The sequence below is a fragment of the Lonchura striata genome, chromosome 13 (assembly GCF_046129695.1).
Source record: "Lonchura striata isolate bLonStr1 chromosome 13, bLonStr1.mat, whole genome shotgun sequence".
Classification (NCBI taxonomy): domain Eukaryota; kingdom Metazoa; phylum Chordata; class Aves; order Passeriformes; family Estrildidae; genus Lonchura; species Lonchura striata.
Window position 1 is genome coordinate 13195370 of NC_134615.1, and position 24685 is coordinate 13220054.

The 24685-nt window shown below is 37.0% G+C and overlaps 1 protein-coding gene across 1 annotated transcript in view; it reads left to right on the forward strand.

The window, feature by feature from the left end:
• Positions 1 to 23131, forward strand: part of FTO (FTO alpha-ketoglutarate dependent dioxygenase) — a 223065-nt gene extending 199934 nt beyond the window's left edge. The window contains exon 9 of the mRNA XM_021555037.2: positions 22795 to 23131. Coding sequence (XP_021410712.2) covers positions 22795 to 22948 — 154 coding nt within the window. The 3' untranslated portion in view covers positions 22949 to 23131. The remainder of the gene's footprint in view (positions 1 to 22794) is intronic.
• The last annotated feature ends 1554 nt before the right edge of the window (positions 23132 to 24685 follow it).

The following is a 24685-nucleotide window of genomic DNA, read 5'->3' on the forward strand; positions in this document are numbered from 1 at the left end:
TACTCAATCTCTCTGTAGGCAGGCAAATAATTTCTCACCTGGAAATGAAACAATGAGCAAACTTGTATGAATTGCTTTTGCTTCCTGACCACTTATTGCTAAAACACTGAAGTTTAGTTTTAATCTTGTCTATATTTCTAGAGAGTCCCCAGGGGAAAGGAGCTGTTTTATGTACAGCTTAGCCTGAAGCACTTGCGTCACTGTACAGTTTTGTATTGCTTGTTTAATAGACCACAAAAGTCAACATCTCTTTGGAAGAACAATTTGTGCTTAAAGTAGTTGCAAATTCCAAGAGATCTGTTGAGGCAGGACGCTGTGAAAAACCCAAAGTTGGAACAAAACCTCTTGTTCCCTAATTATAATGTTAATACTTGGGAAAACTTAAGCCAGTCTGTGTTGGTTTATGTCAATAAAGGTTTGGGTTTTTTCTTTCTTTCTTGCCCATCCTTCTTTGGGAAGCTGGAAGTAAGTCAACATTTTTACCTTCAACATAAGAATGTTTCAGTTGCGTATTATTGTGGAAACAGATTGCATCTCTGAAAAGACACAACCTGCATTTAAAATATCTTTGATGAAAAGAGGTCAAAGGCTTTAGTTCACAGATTTACAGAATAAATGAAATTGAAAGGGATTTCAGCAGTTGTATAGACTAACCTCTTGCTCTAAGCATTATTATCCATGAGGTCAGATCAGATTGCTCAGGGCTGTAGCCAGTCAGAGCTTGAAAACTTTCAAAGATGGAGATGGTGCAACTTCTTTGGGCAACCTGTTCTACTAGTTGGCTGTCTTCATGGGAAGAATTAATTTATATATATGTATATCTGGTTAAAATATCTCTTGTTTCAATTTTGATCTGTTACCCCTTGTCTTCTCTGAAGAGTCTGGCTCCAACATTTCTTTGGGAGAATCTCCTTGGTACTTTATTGGGTTTTGTCATGCAGGTGGAATGCAAACCATTAACCTCTTAGCTCTGAGCCCCAGCTTGTCAGAGTAATTTTTGTTTTGTCTTCCTTGGTGTCCATTCAACCTCGGTTGACCTTTTATTTTTCTTGCAGTTGTAGGTGTCTATCAGATAAATCCTACTTTTGGTCACAAGAATAAAATATTTGGTAGTTTAGTGTCTTTGTTAGGTTATTTACAGGAGAAATGCAACTAAGTCACTAATTTTCATAAGATGGGGCATGTAATGAATGCACTTACAAAAGTGCACAGTATACATTAACACAGGAAATTAAGCAATGAAGCTAATTTAAGATTGATGAGAAAAAGCTCACTGTCAGCATGTCATAGTGTTACAAGCTGTATCAGATTTGTGTGACCAGCATTAAGTTTAAAGAAAGCACATTAAAAGCAATGTATGGTTGCCTGGTTTCTCCTTCAACTATCAAATGCAAAGCCACACATGAGCAATCTTGAGAGCTGTATATAACCCCTCTGACAATATCAAACTCTCAAGTTCTTCTGACAGCCACTGCTGAAGCCAGCTGATTTGTAGAATAACACATTGTCCATTCCTTCAGACAAGTAAAATTACTGTCCTCACCTGGCCATATTGAAATGATTTCATTGATTTCGGGGAAATCCATTTCTAATCACCTACAACCTTGTAGAAGTTTCTGTTGTGATGGATAGTTTTGCAGATTTCAGACAGCAGCTAGAGCTTCTATCCTCCTGTGGAAGTGCTGAATAGTTCTATGTATACACTCATGTCTATATTAAATATGTTTCATTGCTAAACATTCCAGGCCTACTTACACAGGCTGTGTGTAAGAAATCAGGAGTTCTGTTGAGACCATGCCTGACAATGAATGCTCAGTGAATGACTCGGATCCAGAGTATGCAAAACATTGTGGGATTATTAACAATTTGACCTTGATGAGATCTAAATGTCTAAATTTTATATTGATTTTGAATTTTCCATCAAAAAATAGAGTTGAAAAAATGAGTTGAAGATATTTAACAAGAATTACAGCAATAGACAAAATATACTGCTGATGTAAAATGGAGCAAATCATGAGTTTAGCAGAGGACCTTTAGGGTCCATAGAGCTGAGAAGATTTTTTAATTAATCATAAATATTATTTCTGTTTTTTTTCCTGTAACAACATGCAGAGTTTTTATCGTATAGTAACATTTTTTATCAACAACTAATTGAATCCATTATCTACATCATTATAGAATACCTGGAAAAGGGAAATTCATGAAGGACATTATAAAAGATATTACTTATTTGGTCATTCTAGGTTACTGGGATCAAATTTGAAAGCAGCTTGCTCAGATTTCTAGGCTTCTGTGCCCTAGCCCCTTGAAAAGTGCCTGTTATTTCCTACCCATTTGTTATAGTACCCTGTTCTTGGCAGGATGCCTGATATTTAAGGTTACTTTCATTAATCAGCCATAAGTTAATTTCTTTGCAGGCATAATCTCTGATCTCATTATGTTGTCTTTAAAGCTAAAGACCTCAGGTTGTTTTATTTTTACTTTGATACCACTGTAAAAAAGATAGACTTAAGGTAAGGAACTGTGTCTCTGAGGAATCATTTGGTAGTTGAAAAAGTGATAAATTGGACAATCATGAAGCAATATTCACATCTTTAGTTAAAAGTTTCAAAATTCAGTGACTAATGTATTTCTGGAATGTGGATCATATCCCTAAAATAGCCCTTACTCTATGGATTGCCTTGAAAAATACATAGAATTATTCTCATAGTCTGCCTGGTGTCAGAGCTAAACACATAATTAAGTCAGTGATAACATGAGAAAATCTTTTTTCCTGCCAAGTGACACAGAACTGTTTTTCTGGGGGTTATGTGCATATTTTAGCTTATAGCTGTGACTCTCTTTGTTGTACTTCTTTCTGACTTTTTTTTAATATCAGTCAACATATTTAAAAGTTTATAGACTGATCCATGACTTCTGTAGTACATTTCTGCTTGTAAATGTTTCTTTTTTCTTTTCTCCCAACTCTTTTTCTTTCTTTTTCTTTTTCTTTTTCTTTTTCTTTTTCTTTTTCTTTTTCTTTTTCTTTTTCTTTTTCTTTTTCTTTTTCTTTTTCTTTTTCTTTTTCTTTTTCTTTTTCTTTTTCTTTTTCTTTTTCTTTTTCTTTTTCTTTTTCTTTTTCTTTTTCTTTTTCTTTTTCTTTTTCTTTTTCTTTCTTTTTCTTTTTCTTTCTTTTTCTTTTTCTTTTTCTTTTTCTTTTTCTTTTTCTTTTTCTTTTTCTTTTTCTTTTTCTTTTTCTTTTTCTTTTTCTTTTTCTTTTTCTTTTTCTTTTTCTTTTTCTTTTTCTTTTTCTTTTTCTTTTTCTTTTTCTTTTTCTTTTTCTTTTTCTTTTTCTTTTTCTTTTTCTTTTTCTTTTTCTTTTTCTTTTCTTTTTCTTTTTCTTTTCTTTTTCTTTTCTTTTTCTTCTCTTTCTCTTTCTCTTTCTCTTTCTCTTTCTCTTTCGTTTCTTTTCTTTTTTCCTTTTCCTTTTTTTCCTTTTTTCTCTTTTCTTTTTTTAATTTTCCTTTTTTTTTCCTTCTTTTTTTTCAAAGATAGGTGGCCATTACCAGTACATGGGAACAGCAGTCTGACTTGATATGTTGCATATACTATGAGTTTAATGTTTTTTTTTCCATTGCACTTCATTTCCCTAATGCTACCTGAGGTACTTCGAGACACATGCATCCCTGTCTTCTGTCTTTGAGAGTTAACTTCAACTGAAGCAATAAAATCTGGGTGCTTTTTAGAGCATTAAATCTAGCGAGTGGATATTTGTCATGATGTCTTTCAGGACCACCAGGTGTATGTCAGGGAGTGGGAAAGTTGCTCCACAGGTAACTCAGATCTCTCTGAGCAAGGCTGGTACATGAAGAAGCCATTTGTATCCCACTGAGTCCCGTGATGCTGAGACCGTCGCTGAGATTTACACGAGTCCAATCTCTGCAGCTGATGAGAAGGGTGGCTGCAGCAGGGCGGCATCCGTGTGACCTGAATCCCTGTTTCTCGTGCTTCAGAGTGGCACTAGTGGGGTTTTTGGGTTTTTCTTTGTTTTGGTTTTAGCTGGGTCAAAGCTGCAGCGAAGGGTGCATTTTATGAAAGCTGGCAGCTGGAAAGTGGTTCCACGGGAGAGCTCGGGAAAAGGAGCCCGGCTGCCTCTTGGGGGTGAGGTGGGAATGCTGGGTCAAAGGGAATGTATTGGCAAAGGCCCTGAATGCCTGCTCCCATAGCTTACTTAGGGCTGCCCCAATGCTTTTAGACAGAATTGTTGTCAATGGTATTGATCAGATGTTCTGATAATCCAGCCAGCTTCCCGATGTGTTAAATTCCCTTTTTTCGCGTGGTGTTAAGTGTGGAAGAAGTATCTGTAACTCTCAGTGGACACCACCAAAGGATGACTGCTTGCCATCAATTGTGCTGCACATGCCAATTCCAATTAGTCATTTAGTAGCCACTCAACACTTTCTAGCAATTCTGTACCCTTCAAATATACTGTGTACTTCTGGAGTTTTAATTTATGTTTTTATCAGAAGAATTACACAGGAAGTTTTCTTTTCATCAGACATAGAAAAAGTTGAATTAAATTTCTGCTATCCATGGATTCTTAAAAGTGTATATTCAATCTGAAAAGAGGACAGAGACTACCAAATCCAGAGGAGCAAAATTTTGTATTTAAAGCAATATAAATACAGCAAACAGGACCAAATGAAACATTTGAATGTAAGCTAAAATTTGCAATGCATCTTGGAAGGAAACTTAACTTTGCTTAAGCTTCTGATTTCTTTTCCATAGTTGTTTGATAGTTTTATGGACAACTTCTTTCTATAGAAAATATCAAGTTTTCAATCTACTTTAGCTTGTACTTTGAATCGGTTACAATGTAAGAGGGAGGGTGAGATTTTTCAAGACCTCCTTCTTTTTATCTGTGTGTATGCATGTACAGTAACAGCTTCCAGGTTTCCCATTCTCCATCACTAGGAGCTCAGAAGAGCTGTTAGTGCTGACAAGATCAGATGTCATCAACAGTTTTGTCTAAAGGGTCTTGTGTGATGTCCCACCTTATCACCACCTCCTTCCTTGCTCTGCAGTGGAGAAGGGCAGGAGTGCAGCCCATGGGAAGGCATCCAAAATTCCCCTTCAGTCAAAGTGAGACTTAATACAGCAAGAAATGGGTTAATGATTGTATCTCCACTTCAGCAAATGCACAATAAAGAGGTAGATTAGGAGAGATCAAAAATTTATTGCAAAAGTGGCACGGTATTATGAAAAAAAAAGTGATTTCATTGAGTGGGAGTTCTGTTACCATAATCCTAACAATAAACTCTGTTACAACAATAATAGCAGAAAAACTAATTGCAGCAAGGGCAGGACAAATCTTTTTTAATCCTCCTTGTCATCTCAAGTAAATCCAAATCTATTTGTATTAACCTTTGCTGACAGAGTCACATGATGGACATAATTTCTAGTAATTTACCAGCAGTAGATCTAACCTTTCTTCATCAAATATTCATAAAGGCATGATTCTCAATGATTTTCTGTCTCTTTTCATATTTACAGCTTGTTGTCTTCTTCCTTTTAACTATAATTTGAACACAATTGAAGTCAGATGGAATTAAAGTAGAATTGCTACAGTGGCTACAGTACCTGAAAGCAATGAATAACTAATTGAAATTTCTTATAAGTCAAGATCATGCTGTACTCTGATGGGACTGCATTAAACAGTCCACATGTCCTTGCCTTTTGGGGGCTAAAAAACTGAACACAGATTAAATGGCATCAGTTCTTGTCTTTTGCATAACTGTTTAAAATATGTGTGTCATGCATCTGCATAAACACATGTGGAATTAAAAGTATGAACTTTGACTGAATTCTTGGACAAGGTATTTGGCTAATGAAAGGAAATGCTGTGGGCTCGCTTATTTCTTTAGATGTAAATAAGACTGACCATTGAACTATTCAATTATGCTAATGTAAAACTGATATAAATATTTGAAGATAAATCAGTTAGATTGAGGCAGTGTAGAACTAGCATGAAATTTGGACTGTGCATCTCTTTCCTTCTAGGAAATTTAAATCTGAAATATGATTAAACATTAACTGTAAATGATCACACATCACAGTAGTTTTTGTTTCTAATGAAAAAATTAGACCCTTTCAATGCAAATAAAATGTATAATGGAAAATATTAAACAGAGATTCATATACATCAAATATTACGTGATAAATTCTCAGAAATACTTAGACTAGTATATCTGAATTTAAGATGATTGGGCAATTGCTGTAAACATCCTTTGCATCATGCTGTGAACCAAAACTGTGCCTGTGAGTAACTCTGATAGACAATGTGGTGTCACTGTGCTCGTTCTCACCAGAAGAGATTGTGGATAAGTGGAAACATTATAAATTATTTAAAATAAGCTAAAGACGTCCTTTTTCAGTAAGCATAGTGTGCATAGGATTTTAGATTGGTTTTTTTTGTGACTAGTTCAGGTGCTTATTTCCCATTAATTGAGAGTACATTATTGTGACACCAGAAGGGGGTTTGGTGTTTGGATAGAGCAGTGATGAGGGCATAGAAAGTAGTTAAATATGCCCTAGAAGAAGCTTACAGGTAAATACTATCTACTGCAGCAGTTGATATGCTTTAATTACAACATTCAGTATATTTAAAGTTAGGCATAGAGGTTTTGAGGAATGCTTTAAATGAAACCCAGTTAAATACTTTGGAGAAAAATGCAAGAAAGCTGTCTTGGAATAGAAAAATTTATTTTAAAAAGGCGTAGAGACATATATAAAGCTGTTGCTTCACTTTAACTTTGCAGAGAATTTGAGCAAATCATATGTATTACTTCAGTTATTCTAGCCTTTGTCAAAGAAATTGCCTTTTTATATCCATAGTAATTACGAAATAAGAGGAATTATTCCATAAATTACATATATACTTATTTGAATGCTCAAAATTACTAATTTTCAGAAATAATTTTTTAATTGCCAAAATTAAAAGCTGTCCTAATTTTCTACTGTTTTAGAATAAAATAAGCGCCCTGTTTGTATATAATTAGAACTTTAAATTAATTGTATAGGACTTTAAATAAAAGAATTTTATAGGAATGAGCAAAACTGCATTTCCTTTCAGTTGACAGCTTTAACTATTACACATAAAACCTTTATACACTCCATAAATAACATTAATGCCATTTTCATATAGGTTCTGATTTTCTGAACTCACAGCTGGTTTATCTTTAGAGGTACATCCAGTGAACACTTTAAAGTGCAGACTGCTTTAAAGAACAGAAAGCCAAACAATTAAACATAACTAACATCCTTTAATCATTATTGATATGAAGTTGTGGTTTATTCTTTACAGCTCAGAACACTGCAGCACCATGAAGTGAAATGAGATGCCCCAGATCATATTCGAATTTGGGCACACAGTCAGGATTTACATAGAAAGTCCATAAAAGGAGGTGTGTACTCCCTCACCATGATTCAGTATTTGCTTCTTTCTCACAAATAAACCCCCCAAAATCATAAAATTAACTAGATTCATTTATTCATTGTTTATGCCTGAATTTGTAGAATTCTACTGGGAAAATTATGGTGAAAATACCATATTTTTACCACGACCAACATAGGAAGAACTTCAAAGGGCTTTTCATAGATTCATGACAAACAAAATATCTTCAAAAGACTTATGGTAAATACAGAAAGAACCTCATTATTCACTAGCACATGGGATGTAATAAAGAGAATCTGAAACCAAATATTGGTGTGGAAGAACTGGTTACAACCTAGGTATTCCCCCTGCTCTTTCCATATCACATTCTTTTATGAGGTTCTGGCAGTCTGCAAGTTTACAGTAACCAGTTGTTGATGCAGTGAATTGGTCACCAGCATTCTAATGCAGTTGATTACTCAATCATAATAATACATTTCATATTATATATGTAATTTGTTTTCTGTAGTGAGCTAATTAGCTTTTAATAAGTCAAACTGCTTCTTGCTCTCATGGGAATATGAGGGAGGATTCAGTACAGGGAAAACACACAGAGTTTGTAATTTAGCCACATATTGAAAGCATGGTTTAGTCTGTACTGTAAAGGCAGTGTTTCCAAATGTCTGCCATGTGTTTACAGGTTATTTCCAAGAACACTTCCTCTCCTGGTTACTCTGCCAAAGTTAAGCTCCTCTTCAGCTGACAGAAGTCTTGAGTTTAAGCTGCCTTCATGTTTAGAGAATTTGTGATTATCAGCATGATTATCATGCTCCTGGTAATTCCAGCAGACAGTAGTGAGTGTGCCTCAGTGCTGCAGGTGAATCTCAGGTGCTTCCTCTGTGTAATTTCATCTGAAGAGTCTGACCACCAGGTCAGCAGCCTCCTGAAAAAATGTTTTTTCCATCAGTCCCTTGGCAAGGGCAGAAGGTTACTGGGACTAATCAAGTTGGTCTTTGGGTAGCCAGTGAGGCTTTATGGCTTCCCAGGTGACCTTGGTCCTGTAATGTACCATAAAGGATTGGCTTTCTCCATTAATTGTTTGTGAGAGCTGGAAAGGCAACTTGTAATACAGCTGCTTTTCCTGCTTCTTCCATAATGACACCCTGAACAAGCAAGATGATGTCCAATGTGACCTTGTATTTTTGGTGATTCTATGATATCTTTAGAGAAAATAATTAAGTGAAGATATCAACATGCTGCTTAGTTATATATTCATATATTTCATTTTTTTCATAAATTGCATCACAAAATGTAATATTTTTAAAATTTATGTGTGTATACATACCTTTTGGGCAATTCTCTTTTCAGTTAAACCTATGTAGATTAAACATTAGACTTATACCTGTCTATAGCAATTGCAAGGGAATGGGGAATATGATGCTTCCTAAAAGGTTTTTTCCCCCTCTATAAGGGTTTTTCTCTCCATAGTGGTGTTGGGTTCAAAGGCTAAACTGATTCTTTTGGGGCTTTGAAAAGAGAACTTTTCTGTCTTCTTTCATTCTCCTGGAGTATCTTTTCCACTTAGAATGTATAATTTTACAGCAAGATCTATTACAAGGAGCTTTGAAAGTCTTATTCAAAGTAAGCTCATGAAAGAATGGATATATACAAGTTTGAGCATCACGGTATTTAGGATTTGTATGTCAGTTGTTTTGACTTCTATCGCAAGCGACTAAATTTTGTTCCTTTATGTCTGTGCTATCTGTGTAACTGCATGGTTTCTAGGCAGGAATCTTTTCTAGACTTGAAGATGTCAGAAATTAGGAAAGTTCTGTTCCTTTAACAGTTTTCCCCAGCATGTGATTGACTTCAATGTAAAAAACAGGAATATTCAAATTTCTCTGGATTCTTTTTCAAATTTCAGCCCCCACTGCTAGACAAGAGAGCTCTTCCATATAAGATACTTTCCTTCAATCTATTAGTTTTAACTCTGAAAAGTGAAGCAAATTTAATAAATCTTTATAATGTGTTTTTCACCTGTCTCCACAGTCTCTTTTCTCTGTTTCTTAAACCTACTTCTAAAAGGCTGGAAATAAGGCTAGTCCACGTTATTCTTGTTTTCTTTATCTATCAGTATTTGTTTTCCAGAAAAAGTGCACTGATTGTCATGCTTTATCTATTCATGCTATCTGTCAAATGAGGCTGTACCAGATTTTCTATTTCTTGATGATCAGCTACAGAGCCTGTAGATCCTAGGAGCACTCCATCTCCCTTGTCATGATAGTAGCACTCTAACAGTCTATCATTTCCAGAATTCAAATCAGCATTATTGGGCCACAGGGTTCTTCAGTCTGGACCAAGTTAATTGCCCAACGTAGTGCCAGACATCAACATCTGTAAGAGGCTGTGTGCAAATAGGCATGTTGTTTCTGTGTATTTATTCTGGAGCAAGTTGAGAAAAAACAAGTTTGAACATTGCTAAAGCTTGATGGCACAGACCTTGCTGGCTTCTGCCAAGTGGGGCTTTTACACTGGTAGTAGATTATTTTCATTCCTAAAATTCAGCGATGTAGGGAAGAACACACTTTGTTGCTGTTTAACACAATGGTGTTCTCTTGAAGGTATTTAAAGCCTTCTAGCTAGAAAGGTCACAAATATATCAAGAAGATTGGCACCTAGTTTAAATTATGAGACAAATGAAAGTAAACAGTATTTTTCTAATACCTTGTCAGGAGGAACACGTTAAAAAAAGGACGAAGTGCATGGAGCATTCCTCAGGAGCCTGAAAAGAGCAGGTGGTTGCAGTGTGATTTCACCAGTGTTTCACCCTGGCTGTGCAGACAAGCCAGCGTTAGGCAAACTGGACCTGATGAAGCCATTATGTCTTGGAAAAGGGAGATGAAGCTGAGAGCTGTTGTAAGAAATAGCTAAGCCTGTCAGTGTTCAGGCAGGCAGCAGTGTCCTCCGTGCTCAGTTGTGAAATGCTGGAAAAGCTCAAGTGAAAGTGCAAAGGACAAACTCTGTCGGAGAAGGTCTAAGGAAAAGGGCTTGTTGTCTTCCTGAGGAATGTCATTAACTTCCCTGGATACTCCTACTAGCACTTCAGGGAGCAGGGTAGAGGGTGTAATTTTCATGTAGAACTGCACATTTCTGAAAAATATGAACTACAGATTAATAACTCCTCAGGAGCACTTAAAAATGCAAAAAGGAAAAAGGGACACCTGCTGTTTGGACTGAAAAGAAGAGGATTATGTAGCTACTGCCAAAACCCTTAAAGTTTACATTCATTTCTTGGCATTATGACAGACTGGAGTAATAGCATTTCAGCAGAGAAAAAGGTGACCGCATTGCATAGTAGATTGATATGATCACAATGTTATTTGAAACAGCAAACAACATAGGAGGGATATTAGGTCAGCTGCATACTCAGAGAAGCAATGTTTCTTGTAACAGGAAGAGAAAAAATGTCATCAGAAATTCATTGTAAGGAAGCTCAGCTGGCAACCTATAAACTAGGAAAAATGGAATCTGGAATACAACATTCCTAGACAAAATAAAACATATAGAAGGTCAAAATCATTCACTTTTCATAAAGTTTAAATAACTGTTCTTTAGCAGACATAGAACAAAGGAAGACAAAACAGTAGGTCTCTTGTGAGAGTAATGAAATGGATACTTTCCATGATACATATCTTGATTTTTCATGAATTTGTACAAAATATGGAGGCATGGACAGTAAATGGCACCCAACAACAAAAGATTTCTGTTTCCTTGGCATCAAAAAATTACACAATTATCCACCTAGAACTGGAACCTGACAATGACCTAAGAAGTTCCTCTGGTAGGTTACTGAAGTCCAGCATTATTCAGGTAATATGCCCATGAATTTTTGTCCATGAGTTAAAATGTTCAGTGCAGCACAGGGACTAGAGACTAAATGCAGAGAGAGGCTTTGGGGTAGGGATAGGATGGCTGCCTCAGGTCCTTAAGAGAAGTTGCAGATAATCCTGTATGTGTGTATGGCTGTGCTCTGAGCAGCGATGCAGAGATCACCTCCCAGCCCCTACACAGTGGAGATTTTCAACCTGTGCTGAACCCAAAATATATTTGAAAGTTCCACTGAGTCGCATGTGTGACTATGCATTTTGCTGAGAACCGAAAGAAGATTGAATCAGATCCTTAATTAACTAATATAAGAGGTCTTTGGAATTCTGAAGTGGTGTTTTAGGAGGAATTATATGATAAAATGACAGGAGTAGCCATGCAGGTCAATCAGCAAGAGCAGATGTTAGCCTCTCTTCTTAGCAAACTTTCGGTTTTGTTGCCATTTCATGGTAAAGAATAAGTCAAGAGAAAGCACATAAATGAATTTGAATTATGCCTTGCAAATACTAACAAAATAACCTGTCTGAAGCACTTGTAAGGCATTAGCAGCATATACTTTATTATGATTGGACTGTTCCCTGTGGCAATAACTTCACGAAGAATTTCACAAGTAGTTGCAGTATCTATGGAGAAGCAATTTTTTACTTTCTGTGGAGGCAAGATAGTTTTACGAATAACTCTGAAGTTTACTCTGAAGGCCATTTCAGTCGTCCATAGATCTTATGATATTATGTTACTTTCTTTCGTTTCAAATTCACAGCATAAGAAAGAAAAAGAATGACATAAATTGGATGTTAGAAGAGTTCTGAAGATAGACATCAGAAGAATTCAAGAGTAAGAAGAGAACTCAGCATTATTTGTTATTTTCCATCCTAAAGTAAAAAGAGAACAAAGCATCAAAAGCATCAGTAGTGATGATCGAGAGAGCTCAAAGCCAGGACTATATATCATAGCATATAAAACAAGTGAGTTGGCACCACCAGAAGGTCTAAAGTGTTGGTCTGTGGTTTAAAGTCATTGATATTGCAGTCAGAAAGATCTTTCAGCTGCAAAAGTAAGATGAAGGGCTGTATGCATTTGTTGCAATAGACATTTTAGGTTTTGCCTGGTAGTAGCTTTTTGGTGCTCACTAGGGTGAATAAGTGTTTGTGGTGCTGAGAGAATTCAAGTCCACTGATAGGATGTTATAGATCAGAATTTTTCACTTTTTTGTAAGTATATCTGAAAATAATGGCTGTGAATGTAGGCCAGCATCAGCTGCATGCACTTTATCTTGTGTTTAAATTGATTGAATGCAGTCATATTCCATAAACTAAAGCATATTCCAGTCTAGTAACTTTAAATCATCATCCAGTCTTTACTGGAATTTTAGTTGGTTTTTAAAAAAAATTGCAGAATTACCTTAATTCAAAAATTTTGAAGTACAGTGATGCTGAACTTGAAAGTAAGTAAAGAAATATATTTCTTCACATTGTATTTGGGCAATGGTAATTATTTACAAGTGAAAGCAGAAAAGGATGTTTCAAATATCTATATAATGTTTGCAGTTATTTTAAATCTAAAGGGCAATAGAAAAAATTCTGAGGTCTTGCTTGGTAGTCAGAAAGATTTACTCCACTTGTAGAGAAGCTTGTTGAGCATATTGTAGCCATATTATTTTTATTTGTGGCTGGACATACTGTAGCATTTCCTAGGATATCAAGTCTATTTGTCTGCCAGGACTGGGATATTTTTTGGTGGCATATTTTTATAGTGATTTATCCATAAAATATCACTGAATAAAGCAGCAGCCATGGAAAAATTCTGCAGTGGTTGAAATGTGATTAGTTACATGAGGCTTTCTTTTTATATTCCTAAACTCCTCACTCTTCTTGGGCCTCTCTGCCTTTCTGGTATCTGTTTTCTCATTTCCCTATTATTTGTTCCTCCTGCGTCCATTTCACATGTTGACCTTAAAGAAACTGTGTTTTAGCCCACAGGATTGCATTGCTCTTACAGTAGGAGTGCCACTATATGTTGTAAACATTCTGGTTGCAGGTTACAGCCAAGGTGCACAACACAGGGAAGACAATGTCATTCCACAGCACAATAAACCTTTAGTTTTGTTTATTTGTTTCCTAAGCCTCTTAGGAGTTCAAGGCCATAGCTCTTGACAGAAGATATGGTATAAGCTTCTCTTATATGTGTGTGTGAGTGTATATATGTATAAACAGAGAGATGTCTGTATATACATACATGTATTTATGCCTCAAGTTATAACAAGATTTTAATTTCAGTCTTGAGAGGGCCTTGGAGTTGTTTGGCTCTCGCATATTGTGCTTATTATCCATCTATCATAGCTTCTTTTTGGCTATTGAGATGTACAAATTCACTGAAGTGGAGCAAAGCAAGCAAAGCAGGCAAGAGGTGCAGCTTAGGAGGAGTCTGAGAGGATCCAGGTGGTTTCTGGGGCAGGATCTCCATTTGGTGTCACTCTCCCTTAAGAGCCATCCATGCACAAAGGGTTGTTCATGTAAAATCATATGTGGTCTCCTTGCACATTGGTCACTACAAATGTTTAAGGTCTGCAGTTCCATTCAGCTCCCAAGTGTTGCCCCTTGTGGGTCACCTTTGCTTTGGTCCTGATGGAAGTTGGGGGATTTTGGGGGTGGTTGTATTTGCAGCCAGCAGGAGTGGTGTAGGAAGGATTACATTGCTTTGATGCTGAGAAGATACAGACCTTTTCTCTCCAGACTGATTTAAGGATCAAGTAAGGTGGTTGCTGTTAGTTGTATTCAGTCATGTTTCCTTTGATTTTACTTTCCTTATATAACAGGGATTTGTCATACAGCAGTTGATTTTTATTAATGTGAAAAGGTGCCTTATGGAAAAACATACACTCAACAAGGAAAATGTTTTACTTTTCTTGCAGAAGGGCAGAGTCTCCAGATCCTGAAGTTCCTTGGAAAATGGGATTGCTAATTCTAAATGAGGTGGAATTAAATGGGAGGGCCATTGTCCTGCCATGTCATTTAAAATGATGCCATGTCATTTAAAATGATGCTAAATTTTGCTTACCTGTATGACTTTCACATAAAAAGAATACAAAAAATAAAGCAAAAGAGTAAATGATGCTGGAAGTATTATTAACTTTTCAGATTACATTCTTTGGAAAATATAGTGTCTTTCAAAAAAATGTGCCATATGCACAGCTCAGCCGCAGATCTTCCAGCAGTCTGATACTGGCAAGGGAGGGCATCTGTAGCCCCCTGGGAAGTGGGCTGTGGGGATTTCCTTTTCTTCTTTTGTTGGTTTTTATTTCCATTTCCTTTTCCTCTCTTTTTTCAGTCATTTAACGCTGTTCTGCACAACAGAGGGGAGCATCTGGCCCCAAGTAAACACCCAATAAAATAAGTGGGGGAAATTCACAGCTCCCTTGGTGCTATTGCGTCTGTCTGTCTGGTTGTGGACTCAACAAGATAACCATGCATCAAATTACATTGTCCAGGCTATCTTCACAACCAGAAGTGCTTGAAACCTTATTTTAATAGAAGCTTAGATTCTGGAGAACACTATAAAATCTCTCCAAAGGCTCCAAATCAGCAATTCCATCTGTGTTTCTGCAAATGTAGAGGAACAATGCCCCAGCTGATTATGCAAACAGAATGAAAATAGTTATTTTAAAAGTGCATAAAATCGATACTTTGGGGAAAACAAGTCAGCTGTGTTTATACTCAGCATATAGCAGACATTTTGTTTCTTTGTCTGAAAAAATCATAGGAAAGCAAGGATTGCAAGTGAAATAAAACAGCCGATCATACAGTGCAACAGAGGGGACTGGAACATCAGATGTCTCAGCAAAGGCTTTGAGAATTTTAGGTTCCTTCTGAGAGAATATAAATTATATTGAGGTTGATATATTTGTTTGTTGTTTGAAGTCAAAGCCAAATATTCTTAACACGGTGGGAATAACTCCCTTCCCATTGCTGATCATGAAAAGTATGTAACTAAATCTATGTCTGTAGTGCTGAAATTTCCTCCTAAATGCTGTCTCTTCTGGACTAATGGGATTTTTTGCGAGTATTGGTGTGAAGGGGTGTGCATATAAATATGTATAAACGTGCTTCTCATACAGTCAGGATACATTCCTTGTATACATATTATTCTAAAAACAGGAAACAAAAGCATCTGAAAAACAGGACTGAAAGGGAACAATTTTTAGACCTATAAATTAAATTGGATTAAACTTCATCTTTCAGCAAATGCCATGTTATTTATTCAATGTTTCTCTGGGGGATTTCCCTACCCCCCTACACTTTATAGCGAGTAGTGATGTTTCTTAATTAAAAAATCAAACATGGAATTGAGGCTGCCCCACACAGACATTCTCCTGTGGGAATAGGAGGTGCACTGATTTTCTCACAGCCAGTTTCTGGGTCTGTTGGACACAAAGGAGGGGAAAATCTGTGTCTGGGGAAGTCAAATCACATCATACATCTATGGCAGGACTATCCTCAGTGCTGAGGGCCATCTCCTCAGTATTGCCCTTTATAGGGGACAGCTGGTGGACATGGTGAGGAAGGTTGCTGATAAACTCATCACAAGTCAGGTAGATTTCTGTTTATTAATTACCCCACAGTAGAGATTACTGTCTTGGAGAAAGGAAATTCTTGTTTCCTCTTTTCTTTCATTCTTTCTACCCAGAGCGGTAATGTTCTTGAGGTTTTAGGGCTTTACAATCCCCACTCTGTAGCTGAAACAAACCTCTATTCTTTTCCTTAGTTTCTGAGCTAAATAGTTTAGAAAGATTGATGTTCATTTTGACGGATTTTAATTAGTATTGTGAGGGAGAAAATATTTTTAATTTCTTTACAGTTAAGACAAAGCAAAATGTTGGGTTTTTTTATTATTTTGAATTTCATATTTTTCTTCAAATGCATGTGCAACACATTGGTGCACCACTTTTGAAAAGTCTTCTGGTTGGACTCCACCAGTGCTTTGGTTGCTGTTATTTCAACATGTGGAGGGTTTTTCTCGTATTTGCTTGGTTTACTATTTGAGTAATAATAGAAACTCTGACATTTTGAAGCTGATGCAACTGTTGTTTCACCCTGTTTAGTGTCAGGTTCATTGATCACTTCCCTGCCTTTCTGTGGAACAGCAAAATGCACTCTGCAGGCCAGTGTTAAAGATGGACTCTGCTATAGATTCACTTTGTCAAAGTGCACACAAGGCTGGCTGTTTTCAGGCTATCCTACTCTGTCACCAGCAATGCCTCAGGATATTGTAGCCAGCGCCTCATTTCCAGTGGAATGGTTTATTTTAAGGCATAAAGCCTTCAAAAGTCAGTGACTGTAAATGTTGGTTCTGTGCTAAGGACCAAAAGCACCAGTGACATGAGCCATTATCAGCTTTTGAAAGAAGCAGACAGAGATCATCTGATGTGCCAGCAAATGTATTTGTTCTTGTGTCTTTGTGCAGCTGATACTTTTTTTTATTCTTAGATAAATATTTAACTGATATTGCCTCTATCCCTTTCCTAAAACTGGCATTCTCTTTTCAAGTTTCTTATCTGGAAACAAACTCTTTGTCCCTTCTATGCAGTCCTGGTCTCAGCCATTATTTATGGCTGGGCACACTGTAGTTACAGCACATGAAAGAATATCAGCAGTGACTTATTGTAAATGGGACAGACTTCTTGGGAATGCACTGGGGATTAGATGTCCAAAAGAATGAAGCACTGCTCTCTTTCCATCTGGCCACTTCATTTCACTGCCTATTTGGGACCAGTACTTCTAAAATCTGGTTTGCAAAGTCAAATATTGATTTAATTTGGGCTTTTTTTATTCTTAAAAGGTAAAGCAAACCTGGAAAGGTTTTACTTCTGCATAGTCACAGGAGGGATGAGCAGAGAACAACTGAAAGAAATACTTTCTGTCAAAGTTGGCAATTTTCTGATTGGTTAATTTAAAATAAAATAAGAAAATCTTTAGTCTAGATTGGACTCAGTAACTTTCAAAGTATCAGTTTTGGCATGAAAAAATCAAATTTTGTTGGTAATATAGCCATACAAAAATAGTATTTCAGTATATTCATATTTTCTCCATCCCCTGATTTTTTCAGAAAATAGTCTTTAGGATGCAAACTAAAAAAGTTAATACCAAGTAAAGGATTTTTAATTATTGGCATCCTTATGTTTTACAGAGTTTAAACAAAGAGATTAGAAAGTATTCCACACTAACCCTGTGTCATGATTAGTCAACCCATTTTCCAAACACTTTTCAAAACACCCTTAGTGAAGTTCCAGCTGAAATACTGATTCTACATATGCTATTTCTTCTAAAATAAGCTAAACCAGAAGTCAAGCTTTGAATATATTTCCACTATAAACAAGTTAAATTCCACCTCCTAGTGCAGATCTCATATCCTGGATTAGTTCTCCAGAAAAAGCTCTGGGAGAGCATAGGACTGGTTTTCCTTGGATACAGGTGATCCAGGCTGGACTACTGTCTGTTTTGTATATGCTCTGGCAACTAACCTTGAAATGACATGGGATTATCCTAACACTGAGATTAGAATAACCACACGTAGTTTACATAATAATGTGAGGGACGAGTATGAAAAAATCCAAACCTAAAGCAAATCTCCATGTCCCAGGTACCTATCCTAGTAGGATTTGTGTTCCACAGCAGAGCTCTGTGTTATAACATTAATATTTGATCAGACCCATATGTGCAAAGTCATTGTGAGTTTTAAGAGTGGAAGATGGTGTCTAAAGAAGTTGCTGCTGTTCCTCTTCCTCAGAAAGCATGCCCCCATGTTAGCTGAGCTGTGCCATTTAAAGTGATGTCAATCTGGGTTTCAGGAATGCATTTGTCTTAGTAAAGTGATCCAAATGCTTTTTTTGCCTGGGCCATTATTTTAAAAGTTACCCTGAAGTTTTGAATAATAGTACAGTAGCACCTTTTTTCCAGCATGAATGGAGGGAGAAAATATTTCCCCACATAAAACATAAAATTTCAGAAGTGCTGGAGTAAGTGCATATGGGTGAGTGTGTGCTTTTGTACCTGCAGGGCAAATGTCCCATCCTTCCCTTCTGACTGTGTCAGTGCATGGGGAAATCAGCCAGACCCATTTTCCTTGTCTTACCCTATGAATTTCTAGGTCATTTCCATTGGTCTTTGAACTGCTGGGCATAGGTAACTAAATTAGTACCATCTCAGAAACAGGGCTGTTCATCTCCTCTCCTCACTCTTAACATGCCTGTGCAGTCTGAGCCACAGATTGGCCCCTATTGATCTGATTTGACTACGCTTCTCTGGAGTAGACAAACAGTGCAAGAGGATCCAGGGACTCTAATTCACAGCACCTTCTTTGGGTTCCTAGGTAATAATTCTTATTTGCATTAATCCCTTGCATTAATCACACAGAATCCAAGGCTGCCTCTTGCCTTCAATGCATTCCTGTTCGTGACAATACAACAAAAAGGTACCTCTGAAGAAAGTGTTTTAAGTATGTTGACACTTGATATTTAATAGTTGCAAAACTTAGCAGTTATAAAAAAGACATTTTTTCAAATCAATGACTCACACATTACTGTAAAAAATATTGATTAAAAACAAAGCATAATGTTAGTCATTTAGTCAGTAGAGTGATGCAATACTGAAATAAATTTATCCCTTGACTTTTGCATTAACCTTTTATTGACTGCTTGCATACTCATAATTAACACACACTTTAGCTAGCTTGGTTGATTTTAGCATTGTGATCAGTGTCCTCTAATGTAGATGACACCCTGATCATCAAAAATCAGTGCAGCCCAGGGAACTGTGACCAGGCAAGTGTCTGCTCAGTGGATGCACACCTGCCCATGGAGATACCAGCCACCTTCCAGGGACAGCATCATGTGCTGTTATGCAAATAGTCAAACATTCATACAAATGTTTGCCATCACTTAGTTGAACATTGGTAAATATTAATGAGCAAAGTCCATTTGTCAAAAACAGGCAAAAAGGTTATGAAAAATCTGAAAACTTAGAGGGTAGAGGTAGTGAGAACATGCTCTTCAACAGTAACAGAAAATGGGTTTTAAATTGAAACTGTCACAAGTCTTGATTGTTTTAGTAAGAAAGTAGGGGCCATGGAGTTTTGTGCATTCTGTAAACAAACAATTCTTTCTATAGTATGTTATTGAACACTTACTGTCAAGATGTTGCAGCTAAATTGCTCTGAAATAATCACGGCAGTTTTCCTGTCCTCCTGCTGGAGATAAAGTGAAGGAATCTATTCTGTATTTCAGAGTTTGTGTGATTTCCACTTTTACACAGTTTTTACATAGAATATACACAGGTTAGTTCTGTTTTCCTTCAGAATTTTGACTTTAGAAACTCAAATAACAATTTTTAATTGATATGGAATATTTTAATTAATTTACAATATTGTAAATCTTCATACTTTCCCACTACCACCACAGCTTGATGTTTGCAGCCTTTTTTTGTTTATTTTTATTTATCAGGAGCTAATGTTACTAACTCATGCCAACTGTCAGATACAAAGAATTTTAAATAATTCTGCGCAATCATTTAGATGCCTTTGATTGTTCTGCTTCAGTTTAAAATGTTGCTATGCTTTTGGCAAGATCTTCAGTGGCTCTGTTCCACTGCTACAGATTGAAGACCATTGTAGGAACAATTTCTCCTGTAGAATTTTTTTTTTAATGAGAAATATACTCATCTAGAAAGGTCTGGGCTTTGCATCCTAATTCTGAGTGAGAAAGCACATTTTTGACCATGTTCCAGATTGTGGGAGTTATTCAGGTGAATTCAACTGCCAGGTGCAGCAGTGACTGCCTAGAACCAGCCCCATAGCTTTGAACATGAAAAATTTAAACTGTCTTTGATGTCAGCAGATCCAGTACAGGGGTTGCAATTTTGGTCAAAATAGACGATTGACAAATTATAAAAATATATTTCCCTGCTGTTCTTGCTAGTATGGACCAAAGCTGTAGAAACCAATAGAAGGATGAAAGTACCATGGCATTGCTGAACTTGGAGTGCTATGGCACTGCTTTCCCTTTTTTGTATTTTTACAGCACATGCATGCATTTCTGTCATCACACTGGCACAGCCAGTCAGGACCTGACACACTTCTATTCCTTTAATCCCTCACATGGAATATGCTATGGCTAAAACTTCCCCAATTGCATGATTTCCTGGAAGTTCAGGCATGTGCTTGGTTGTGGGGAGACTCCTCATCAATGGCTCTGCTGGTAACAAATACAGAAAAGGGAAAGTAGGAAGTGGTGGCTCTTGGGTTGTCCAGGCAGAGCATCACCGTGGCTGCCACCACATTTACAGCAACACAAACACCCACATGGGAGGGAAAAGTGGTCAATCTGTTTGTGTAAGAGAACAGGGAAAAAAAAGACATGAAAGGTAAAAAGAGATTATCTTTTTACCTCTGAAATGCTGAGGAAGCTAAAGGTTGATACATCTTTTCTCTCAGTGAAAACTGTTAATAGATGTGAGAGAGAGAAAATGGTTTTTATGATTATTATTATTAGCTGAGTTTTGCAGATCACATAACATGCCTGCAGTATTTACTGGCTGAGCTTTTTGATTTGTCATCTGCAATAATCACTACATGGTTAATTTATCCACTTTTAGATAGAAATGCTTAAACTGGAATGTCTTATACTACCCACCAAATTGAGTGTATTTTTTTGTGCCAAGACAGAAAATAAAGAAAGCTTTTAAAAGCCTTACAGAGTTATGCTGTAATTAGTTTCAGCTTCCCCTGCATATTAATTTTCTCCTGTTCCTTTATATAATTTGGAAAATGTCTTCAGAACATGATGGCACAATCAGTTAAGTACCTCTCAGAACTCACACACTAAACTGCATTTGCTGTAACAACTATTATAAAGCAGCCAGCAAAACAAATCCTCTGTTATTCTGTACAGTGCAGCTTATCAATGCAAACAGTTTAATATTTATGCTAAGAGGATTGTCACAAGTAGCTTCTGTTCCTTTAATTCTTGTTTTAAATAAATAATGAGAACATTTAAACACATTACTCTTCCCAGGGCCCTGAGGTCGGCTAATCTTATTATTTATGAAGTGATGTGCTACATAATAGTACTTAGTGCATGTTAACAGATGCTATTATCAGGGGCTGATGTGGAGAGCTGAAGATATATTGGAATGCTATGTGTTAATACTGTCCTTGTAGTGTAATGTACGATGGATTGAGTGCCCAGGATGCTGGTGCAGCAATTAACCACCCACCAACATGGGTGTAAAGCTGAAGTATGTTTTCTCATGGGGATTACACTGCTATTAATAATTCCCAGGAGAAGAAGACATCGTTCATTTGGCAACAGTCTCTTCCAGAAGGTCAATGGTGTGGACAAGGAAGTTGAGTGTGTCAGTATTCTTACAGTTCATTCTAGTGAGGTGAAAGATGCATATATGTTTAAAATAACTTTAAAGCTCTTACCAAAATTATATGCTTTATAGAACACAGATTTTAAAAATGTTATACAAGACATAAAAGTGCATTTCTGCAATTTGGTTGTTAATTCTTTGAAGAGCTATAGAGACATGCAGTATGGACCAAAATTAAGGTAATTCTCAGCATTTTTCTTTTTTTGCTCCATTGCAAATATCAACTAATTAATCAGCAATGTGAAAATTGTTTGAGGGAAAGGGAAAAGAGAAGGGGAGAAATCCTCCTTGAACTGTGACAATGTTTTTGATGTGGCATGTATTAGTCTAATCTTTAGAAATATGATGGTTGCCACTTGTAAAAACTTTCCTCTGCAGGCTGCAGTTCAGTTGAATATTATAATTAGACTTCACTAGTATTGATGAATAATCCATTTAATAAAAAACATTGTAATTTAAACATTTTCTCTGGGGACTTACATACACTAGCTTCTTAATTTAATTTTATTGAAGTTTTGCCCACCCATTCATCATTGAAAGTTGTTATTAACCTCCATTTACATTTTTCTTTATAGAATTTCCTCTTTTTATATTGCCTTTTTCAGTGCTAAGCAGGTTGATACACTTGTAAATCTCCAGAATCTACAAAGCTAGTCTGGCTTCTTTAATGTTGTTTAATCTATCCCCCCTGACCTTAATGCAGTAAATTCAGTTTAATCTTTCTCAATAATCTAGTAATACATTGGAAACCAGCAAACATTTAAATCTGATAATGATTTAATCACATACTTTAAATAACAGCTGAGATAATGAAAAAATAATTCACCATATAAAGGAACACTAACTGAGTTTTCTCTGTGATTGGCTTTTTGAGAAATCCCTATAGAAAATACAAAGCCTACAACAGAAATCAACTTCACTGGAAATGTGCAATCCATTTGGTGTCAGAAGATGTCGTATTTCTTTTTTTATAATCTTTCTCTTTAAATTAATGCTCAAATGTATCCTTGCTGAGTATTCAGTTTCTTGATACAGTTTTACTTAAGTGGTTTATCTGCTTACCTTTCTTTTCAGATGCCAGTCAGACGCAGCAGAGAGCTTGCCAGAAGACCAGAAACCAGAATGCCATCCCTTCTGGACAGATGATGATGAATGTAATATGCCTCTGCCATATGATCTAGAAGAAGTAATTGCTTATCTACAAAATCTTGTTCAATGGATAGAATAACAAGTGACCTTCCAGCCTAGAATTATTGATGCTGGTCATCTGGGGAGAAGCTTTGTCGTTACCATAAATCTTTTCAGCTTTATGATTTCTTGATTGTATGTTATTTTATGTGTCAATGCAGATTTTATCGGTCTTTACACAGTAGCTTAGTTACTGTCTCATAATAAAAAAGACCAGCCCTCATATTTACAGAAGCATGTGTTTTTTAAGAGCTGAAGTCCAGAACACCAGCCTTAGTTCCCTCCTCCTGCACTCTAATTCCCATTAACCCTGCAGCCCAGGGATATCTGTGTTTCACAGGATCACACGATGGGTCAAGTTTGAAGGGACCACAGTGGGATCACCGGGTCCAACCTCCCTGCTCAAGCAGAGCTGCCCAGAGCACAGGGCACAGGGTTGTGTCCAGACAGTTCTGGAATGTCCCCAGTGAGGGACACTCCACAGCTCTGGCCAGGCTGTTCAGGGCTCGGGCTCTGCACAGCAAAGAACTCCTTGCTCATGTCCAGGGGCAACTTCCTGGGCATCATTCCTGCCCCTTCCTCTTGTCCCATTGCTGGCACCAGGAGCAGAGGGTCCATCCTCTGACACCTTCTGCAGATACTGACAGAGATCAGCAGTGTCCCCTCTCAGCCATCTGTTCTTGAGGCTGAGCAGGCCCAACTCTGCCAGTTGTTTTGACACATTCCCTTGGTATCTAAATTTCAGCTTCCGCAAGTGCCTAGAGCTGTCTCTGGCCTGGCAGGTGTGAGCAACCCAAGGTGTAGCTCACAGGGGTGGCAAAGCAGACTGCATGATCTGGGCATCCTAATGAGAGCCCAGCTTGGGCTGAGTCTGCTGGAGATCTTCAAAATAGAGCTGTGAATTCTCAATCCAGTAACTCAAAGGGGCAGGAGATAACTGGAGGTATTCCTTTGTGAAGTGGCTCCTTCTCAGACCATTTCTTCAGATGAGGAATTCTGTGGGAGTATTCTAACATAGATCCCAAGACTTTCGTACTGTTTTGCCTCATGGCAACAGAGTACTACTAAGAGAGATTTCTAATGTGAATCTGTACCTCCTGGGCTCCCTGGGATTTAGAATTCAGTTTTTATCATTACTTTGTTTCTGCATGTTGTGAATCCTATTCTGAGGTCAGGTTTCCCAGAGCATTTCCTAAAGATGTGATGGACCTAACTAAGACCTTCCATTAGGGTTGTTTGGTCCCCTGAGAAACTAGATTTAGATTGTGTCATTTTGGGTATCAATATCACAGCATCAAGTGAGATCTATGAGCACAAACCCAAAAGCTATGAAAAACAGAACTGTTTGTGATGTTTTGTAGTAACGTGCTATAAAAAGAACAATTCTGTGTGGAATGATACAGGGTGCTCCTGAATGAGATAGAGAATTTTGTTTTGGTAAATTGCTATTTTATCTGAACTGGTTGGGCTGGCGTCTGACTTTGCCACAAAAAGCAGAAAATCATTACAGTGAAAAAGCACTCAGGCTGTATTACCAAAGAAGCCAGTAAGGTTCAGAGTTTGATGTTGCCACCAATAAATGAATATGCCTCTTGTGTTAATGTGGTGTTTAAAGTTTCTGCTGAGGCTGGACTCACCCAGAACACATCAGCTTCTGTACTGGCAAAGTGCTGTGTGTGTGGATGAGGCTTGTACTCCCGAAAATTGTGCTTTTGACAGTATAACATATGCCAGACCTCCCTGGAGCTAAGGAAGCTGTGCCAGTAAAAAATTCAGT